We start from the raw sequence: 9,179 nt of genomic DNA on the forward strand, positions 1-9,179 counted from the left end.
ATTCTGTGTTGTGTGATTATTTTATTAGGTTTATAATGCTGTTTAGCAAATGTTTTTGTCAATTTAACTTAGTTTAATTATATATTCTGTGTTGTGTGATTAGTTTATTAGGTTTATAATGCGGTTTAGCATTTAAAATCTTAATTTCAAAGCTTTAAAAATAATGTATTAGGTGTTACTTATGACAATTTTGAGAGGGGCCTGGAACCTATCTCCCTCACTTCCCCTTGACTTACATTATAAACTGGGTTTCAATTTACAACCATTCCTTCTGGAACCTAACCCCGGCGTAAACTGAGGGCTACCTGTGTATGTATATACATATAGGATAATATAGGATGGTTATGAATCACTGCACTAACCCTAGCTAAGTTTATAAGCTGTGTGAACAGCGATACTTTGGCGTAAAGGGAACCTGCTGAAAAGCAGACTGAAGTAAAAAGGTGTGTCATTGTGTACTTAATGTGCATATCTTACCCAGAATCCTTTGCTGCATTGGAAACAATGTAATTCAGAGGTTTTCTGTGGGAAAACAAGCCTCTGGGCCTGTCTAGATTTGTTAATGAACTACACAATGAGTTATTTTTTCTATATTTTGTGCGTAGTGGAGGATTTTAAACTCGCCTTTTATCTCCCCCTAATTTAAAATGTTGTTTTATTCTGCCTGGAATCAACTTCACCCAGCAGTGATTCTAACCTTCTCCCAGCTGATGAGTGGCAAAAACCACGAAACAGTCTGTCCTGGTATGGTTATGAATCACTGCACTAACCCTAGCTAAGTTTATATGCTGTGTGAACAGCGATACTTTGGCGTAAAGGGAACCTGCTGAAAAGCAGACTGAAGTAAAAAGGTGTGTCATTGTGTACTTAATGTGCATATCTTACCCAGAATCCTTTGCTGTATTGGAAACAAAGTAATTCAGGTTTTCTGTGGGAAAACAAGCCTCTGGGCCTGTCTAGATTTGTTAATGAACTACACAATGAGTTATTATTTTTATATATATATATATATATATATATATATATATATATATAAAAATTAACAGTGAACTAGCAGATTTTTTTCTCCTGGCTAGTAACATTTAGTCACAGACTAGTAAACTATAGTAAGGTTTTTCATTTTCTTTATATATATATATATATATATATATATATATATATATATATATATATATATATATATATATATATATATATATATATATATAATTATATACATAATGGGTTAAGATGTAGTCCATCAAAAAATTGCTTTCATTTTTCACATCAGTAGGTCGTACACTGTTGACATTTAACATTCAGGTTTTTAATTGCCATGGGGAAATGAACCTTTAAATAAGCTTTTAGAGAGGGGGTGGGGAAGCCGCATTAGATTTGCTTGCAAGGCAGAGCTTGAGAAGGATGTGATAATATTTGAAGTGTGGCCCATCCTTGGCTGTGAAAGAGGGGGTCCTAGGGCAAGGCAGATGTATATGGGATGCCAGCAAATAAGTGAAACATCAGTTGATGAAGCTTGCCTGAAGATTCAAATGACAGCCCTGGGATGCATTAATGTTTAGAATATCTAAATGCCTCATACACAGTACACATTTAGCACAGCACAGGTTAATAACCTTTTTCACAGCTCATGTTATTTAGTGTTGCTAAAGAAAACAGCACATTTATTTTACTGGCTGAAATATTACCCTAAAGCTATAGTCATTCCTCTGAAGACAAACTGCACATTTAATGTCTATAGTGTGAAATGCATAAAACACCACATTGAAATATCCAGTCCACCATAAGTTTATTCACTGTATCTGTTCAGAAACTCTATGTATACTTTTTTCTGAGCTGCTGATGCTGGTACAAAATGTCCCCCCACATGTGTGAGTATAACTGGATTCTGAAAATAAGAGGCAAGCTCTTGGCTCATGTTGCCTGGGATAACACGGTCAGTATCTCCATATATATGAAGTGATGGAACTGTGATGATATCCTGGTAATACTCCTTATGTTCGCATGAACAGCTTTTAAATCCAGCAATCAGAATGGCAAAGTCAAACTGGAAGCGAGGATCTCCTTTCTGCTTGAGGCCACACAACATAGCCACCAAAGCAGCTCCTTGGCTGAATCCTAAAATGCCACTGAAGGGTCCAAGCTCAGAAAAGGTTTTAGCAATGTACTGCAGGGACTCCTCAAGCCCTGAACAGGACTTAGTCTCTTCCATGGCATCAAAACTTTTCTTGTGAGGGTTTGAAAACCACCATCCTCTAGGCTCATCCTGGATGGAGTCTGGACTTGCATTGTCAGCACATGCATCTAATAGGAAGAAAGACTTATTAGTGTCTATTATAACACTTAAAGGGACATGAAACTCATACAACTTTAAACAACTTTTCAGTTTACTTCTATTATCAAATTTGCTTAATTTACATGGTATCATTGGTTCAAGGAGTAGCAATGCACTACTAGTTTCTAATTGAACACAATGACAATCGGTATATACAGTATATGCAGCCACCAATCAGCAGCAAGAACCTAGGTTATTTGCTGCTTCTGAGCTTACCTATATCAACCTTTCAGCAAAGGATAACAAAAGAAGGAAGCAAATTAAATAATATAAGTACATTGTAAAGTTGTTTAAAATGGTATGCTCTACCTAAGTCATGAAATATTCTTTTTGGGTTTCATATCCCTTAAAAAAAAAAAAAAAAAAAAATCAAAGTAGATAATGATTATACAGGCTTTGCTTGGTTTCCACATATCCAGTCTGCACTGGAATCTGAAAAAAACAATCACAGCCTCATCTGATGACTAAGATAGAAACGGGCGGTTTGATCTATATCATTATTTTCCTGCTTTATCTTTAAAAGGGCCATTCTAGGGTTGGGGGGCACAAAACATTCTCTAATTTGTTAGCGCATTTTATTGCTAGCAACGCTGCAGTCTGTTTAGCCCCTGCAAAAGGGTTGAATACAGTTGTGATCCTGAGCTGAAACTGCAGCTAACCAAATGATCAGCAGTCTATTTGTTTCACCCCATTACAGGGGTTAAACATAGTCCAGCAGCTTTGCTAATGTTAATATTACATGCTCTAACAAATCAGAGTATGCCATTTGTTCACTTAAATGTATACTGATATCACATTGTAAAAAAAATGGTTAAAATATACTCTTAATGTAAATAAAAATCTACAAATTGGATAATTTGTTGGATAAAGCATTTTAAAGGTTGTCTATTTCCTAAGAGATTTCAGCAATCTCACTGATGGGCAGAGACTTGCAAAAAAAACTCTTTGCTGTTAGTGGTAAGGCAATCTTCAGAACAAGTTAAAAGGGACAGTCTACAATATCATTTTTATGGTTTTAAAAAGATTTATTACCTATTCCCCAGTTTTGCATAACCAACACTGTTATATTAATACAATTTATACCTCTGTGATTACCTTGTATCTAAGCATCTTCCGACAGCCCCCTGATCACATGACTTTTTATTTATTATCTATTAACTTGCATTTTAGCCAATTAGTGACTGGCTGTGTGCAGGCAGCATTGCATAAGGGCGCAAAATAGTGTTCTTGTGCCATGCTGTATTCCACCAGCGTAATTCAGTCCGCCATAGGCGAGGTGCAGCAGACAGGGGCGCATATGTACGCCCCTGTCCGCCATAGCATGATAAATCAAGCCCAATGTTATCTATATGGCCCACGTGAACTAGCAGTCTCTTGTTGTAAAAAGCAAATAGAAAAAAGCATGCGATAAGAGGCTGTCTGTAGTGGCTTAGAAATAGGCAGAAATTTAGAGGTTTAAATGTTATAAAGTATATTATATAACAATGTTGGTTGTGCAAAGCTGGGGAATGAGTAGTAAAGGCGTTATCTATCTTTTTAAATAATAACAATTTTAGTATTGACTGTCCCTTTAAGTAAAATTTAAAATAAATTACAAGATGCTTGCCATATATTTCATTCTTTAGAATCTAAGTGTATGGAAACTCCAATGTCAAGATTTAAGAATCTCTTTATATCAGGTTTATAATCCTAGTTTAATTAACAGAGCTGTGAAAGCGCAGATAGCACTAAACCCTGAAAACAAAATCTCTCTTTTTAAAGAATCAAAAACTCAGAATGACAAGTCACTGCACATATTAATGTGTTTGCATTCCATCAGAAGGGGCAAAAGGGACAACAAATTGTTAAAGTGAAAAAATACTAAAATAAAATGTTAAATTTGGCATTTAGGCATAAGAAAAAAAAACAACCTATGCATTCACTATTTATTTTGCCTGTAAAGTATGCTTTTTTCCATTCCCTCAGCAATGCGTACATCCATAATGGATTATTCTGTACAGCGATTGATAGGCACCACTTAGAGCTGTGCACAAACATGTTTATATGTGCCTTCTGATTTGCCACAACAGAGTCTGGGTTCATATATTAAACATGTATCCCTAGACTGGTAAGGCTTTGCAAAACCTGACAATATTTGGCAATCTAAAGGGACAGTCAAGTCCAAAAAAAAAAAAAAACTTTCATTATTTAAATAGGGCATGTTATTTTAAACAACTTCCCATTTTACTTTTATCACTAATTTTGCTTTGTTCACTTGGTATTCTTAGTTAAAAGCTAAACCTAGGAGGTTCATATGCCGTCTTTTTTTACCACTAGAGGGCCTAAGTTCATGTGTGTCATATAGATAACATTGAGCTCATGCACGTGAAGTGACCTAGGAGTGAGCACTGATTGACTAAAATGCAAGTCTTTTTTGCTGTTTCTCTCGTTCGGAGAGGGATTTCCTGGTATTTCGGGGCTGGACTGTACTGTGAAGTCAGGATCAGACAGATATGCTTCAGGAAAGTTCTTCTCTGTGAAAGGCACATGTTGAGCAAAAAGAGGCTGATTCTTGGGTGGTAACTAGCCATAGAACAAGCTATTATGCTATTGACCTTTCCCAGGTTGAGTGCTTCTTTCTTTTTATTTATGTAAAATGCAAGTCTGTCAAAAGAACTGAAAAAAGGGGGCAGTCAGCAGAAGTTTAGAGACAAATTAAACAATTTTAATACAGGTTTCATATAGCCTTCCATTCTTAAAGGTGTGGACCTAAAAAGCACAATGTATTATCACTCTTGGTCTCTTGTGTAATGTTGTTATGAATATGAAGGGGGGGGGGGAAAGAACTGCTGTATCCCTTGAATAGCACTGCTCATTAGCCTGCTATTTTCACATTTGATTCTGTTTTAAGTATTTATGTGTAGAACATTCACTTTACGGATCTTTACAGCAATTTGTTAGTAAGTACATGCGGGAGCAGCAGCAGGAACTCACCGCAACATAGTCACAGACTTACTGACCCATCATCCTATCTGTAATTTATTGAACCGCATATCCGATCACATTGCTGGGCATGTAAAAATGCAGAGGTGCCAAATGGTGGCTTAAAGACATGAAGTTAAGCTACTTTGACCTTGGCATAATGTGTATAACTTTTTATTTAAATAAAACGACTTCTATAGTAAAACCTTATACACGTGAAATCGGTTCTGGGGTGTGTAAACCGACTAATATAAGAGGTTAATAGACATATTAAAAACTAAATCTAATAAGAATAACTTGAGAATGACAGATGCGACTCACGTGTCCATACGGGGATCTATCACATGACCGCCATACTTACCGAGCTCAGGTACCATTAATGGAGCGCTAATACTTATTATCTCTGCGCGGCCTTTCAGGATTTTTCGCAATGCTCCTGTTTTTTCCCTAAAACTCCGCTCGTTTTGCCGGTAGCCATGTAAAGCTAATAATCGAAGAACAGGTTTCACATTGTTGTGAGCCGCCATGTTGTTATACCCGGAAGTAAAGAAGCGTAGGACAATGCTTATTAATGATAATAGAGAAACACTGTCAACAACATTAATCCCTTTACTTCAGTGGTGCCTCTAGAAATATGATGGGCGCAGCATACACCCTTCCCGGTAGTTCCGGCGAGTTTACCAGTGTTTCTTTTTTGGGGGGGGCGGTGTCAGTGTAGTGGGCGTGTCGTGGTTGTGGGAAAGTAAAGTATACTTGGATTGTTGGTTGGTTGGTGTCAGTGAAATGTAAACATAATGTTTGCATTGTTCTCTAATATACAATATTGATCAGTATCACTCCAACAAAAAAATAGCTGAGCAATTTCTTTTAATGTTCTTTGACATTAAAATCAATCTATTTACTTTATTTTTAACAGAACTCTGTCATTAAAGTTATGGTAAATTTGAATGTTCATGAATGGCTATTATGCAATTATTTTTACTGTACTTTCATTCATGAATTGGAATTGAAGACCAACATTATTTTATTTAGATAATCATTATATTCCATAACCCCCATCTGGCCGCCCACCACAAAACTTTTATGAGGTGATGTTTCCACCTCTTATTCAGTAGCTGTGCCATACGGCATTCCATACACACAAAAATGCCGTTTCATAGCTGCGCTGTGCCGTATGGCTACCACAGCTATCGGATAAGAGGTGGAAACATCACCTCTTGAAGAAAAAACACAGTTTTGCAGTGGGGGTTATAGAATATAATGATTAAATAAAGTATTGTTGGAGGCTTGAGCACATCCTCAATTCCAATTAATGAATGATAATACAGTTAAAATATTGCAAGGTTCATAATATCATGAATGTTAAAATTTACCATCAGTTTTAAGACTTTTGTTATTTAAACACTTCACGCTGTTAGGACGTTTCATGCCGTCCTAACAGCCCTGGGCTTTAACTCCGTTAGAATGGCATGGAACGTCCTACCTTATACGTCGTCCTGCAGCCTCCCCCTTTGACAAAAGCAGGAATCGGATTGGGGGGGGGCGTGCCTAATCCCCTTTGGCGTCGATTTATCAACCTCTTCGGCAAGCTTTCACCTGCCTACTACTGCAGGTTCTCACAAGAGAACCTGCACGCCGTATTTAACAAACAGCGGACATCAGACCGCTGCTTCCCTACCCTTTCACCACCTCTTAGGTGGCAAATATCAATCTCCCCAGTCTCGTCCGACCGGGGATATTGACGGCTCCTGCCCGCACGTGATTGGCTGTGCGCGGGCAGGGGATGGTGTTGCACATGAGTGCAAAATAGCCTGATGCGAGCTGCGGCGGACAGGGGCACATATGTGCCCTCTCTGGCACATACTTAAACACATAGGTAAATTGGCAAAAAGGGAGCCAAAGATAAAACATTTTACAACTTTTACTTGCAAATATTACAATACACAACATGGGATAAATATAAAAAAACACATAGAATTTAAAGACAAAGTAGCACTGTTGGGGAGTCTGGATTTAAGACAATACGCTGTGTCTATTTAAAGCAATAATCAGAGCAGCTCTCAGTAGACAGCATCAAGCAAATTGCAACACTGTCAGAAGCCCAGTGCAAGATATCCACTGAGATAAAAAAGATCCCTAATAACCCACTGACTATGTTTTAGTGATACCCAGCAAAGGTGGATGCAGGAAGGGGCTTATCAGACTATCTCTCAGTAGATCTTACTTGCAATTATTGTAAAAAAAAGTTTAGGCTTGCAGTGACTAAGGATTTAGCCAAACATGCCAACGTTACCAAAATTACCAATGTATTATAACAGAGAGCGCACAAATGAAAAATAATAATCTCCAGACTACTCACAGACAGGCGGACGCCTATATAATATAATATACATATAATATTATAGCTTTATTCTAGTATCTAGATAGTTATTTATTTGGTGTAAATAAGTATTCATTAATTTTTAGGATGCTTGTTATAGCTCATGAATATTACCATAAATTGTAATATCAGTTTTAGTTTATAATTTTGGAGTCCTATTCAGACTGTCCTATCATATCATCGCCTATTCACATACTAGTATAAGGAAGTATTGATCTTAAAATTCACTCAGAATTTAATTAATAGAGAGGGAAATGTAACTTTACAGAAAGGAACTATATATCATTTGTTTGTTTAATCCTCGGGGGTGTAGTGAATTCAGGAGGAATATCCACTTACTCTCCGCCTGGAGTAGGGATCTCTCCATATCCCCTCCGCTAATACCAAAATGTATCTTCTCAAGTATAAAGCATTTCAGGTCTGGCTTGCTATTGTGTTCCTTGTAGAAGTGCCTGGCAACTGAGGTCAATTTCTTCCTTCTTTACAAATCTTTGGAACTGTTCTTAATATTACATATTGTCAGTATATTTATAAGAATCTTAGCAGTACTCTCCAAATAATATGTTAGCATATGGCAGGGTTATAACTTAATATATTTAACAATCTTTCTTTAAACTAAACCCACAATCAAATATGCATATACTAAGACAATAAAGTATATAATATAAATACCTGAATTCTTTATTATTAGTAAATATCTATGAACACATTGAAATATATTTGTAGGAATCAGAATATGAATCAATATTATACGTGTTTAAAAACTATTAAAATATGCTATGCAGAGTTCATGCAAGTTTACCTTATTCACAATATAATTTCATTCAGTTAACACAATCGCCTAGATTTAGAGTCCTGCGTTAGCCGTCAAAACCAGCGTTAAGGGCTCCTAACGCTGGTTTTGGCCGCCCGCTGGTATTTAGAGTCAGTCAGGAAAGGGTCTAACGCTCACTTTCCAGCCGTGACTTTTCCATACCGCAGATCCCCTTACGCCAATTGCGTATCCTATCTTTTCAATGGGATCTTTCTAACGCTGGTATTTAGAGTCTTGGCTGAAGTAAGCATTAGAACTCTAACGACAAAACTCCAGCCGCAGAAAAAAGTCAGGAGTTAAGAGCTTTATGGGCTAACACCGGTTTATAAAGCTCTTAAAGGGACAGTTCACCCAAAAACTTTCTCCCCTTTAAATTATTCCCAGTGATCCTTTTTACCTGCTAGAGTGTATTAAATTGGTTGCAAGTAGCTCCTTTACTTACATTTCAGCATTTGAAATAGCTGATTTAGCTTGTGGTTTCCCAACCTATACTGAAAGTTTTGATACTGGCGTATACGCTATTGACAAGCCTAAGTAAACACAGCCAGCAGAAGAGATTATACCCTCAGTGGGGGGCATGATAGTTAAGTAATAAAATGATAATTTTCCATTGTTCTCTCTATGTATTGAGACAAATATAAGATAAGGAAGCAAGTCTGTGTACATAAAAGTGATAACAAAATGAGATCTGA

At 36.9% G+C, this 9,179-nt stretch overlaps 1 protein-coding gene across 1 annotated transcript; it reads right to left on the reverse strand.

Annotated features, from left to right (window-relative positions):
* Positions 1 to 1,609: 1,609 nt before the first annotated feature.
* OVCA2 (OVCA2 serine hydrolase domain containing) lies at positions 1,610 to 5,990 on the reverse strand. The gene is made up of 2 exons (XM_053704593.1): positions 5,655 to 5,990; positions 1,610 to 2,301 (listed from the first exon to the last, which is right to left on the reverse strand). The coding sequence occupies exons 1-2, from the start codon at positions 5,818 to 5,820 to the stop codon at positions 1,787 to 1,789; spliced, it is 681 nt and encodes a 226-aa protein (XP_053560568.1). The 5' UTR covers positions 5,821 to 5,990; the 3' UTR covers positions 1,610 to 1,786.
* Between the last annotated feature and the right edge of the window lie 3,189 nt (positions 5,991 to 9,179).

The sequence above is a fragment of the Bombina bombina genome, chromosome 3 (assembly GCF_027579735.1).
Source record: "Bombina bombina isolate aBomBom1 chromosome 3, aBomBom1.pri, whole genome shotgun sequence".
Classification (NCBI taxonomy): Eukaryota; Metazoa; Chordata; class Amphibia; order Anura; family Bombinatoridae; genus Bombina; species Bombina bombina.

Excerpts from the sequence above, each read along its gene's own strand:
- OVCA2 (XM_053704593.1), bottom strand. The coding sequence starts at position 5,820 with ATGGCGGCTCACAACAATGTGAAACCTGTTCTTCGATTATTAGCTTTA. Across the intron at positions 2,302-5,654 it reads ATTAATGGTACCTGAGCTCG|ATGCATGTGCTGACAATGCA; the intron begins GTAAGTATGGCG and ends TCTTCCTATTAG.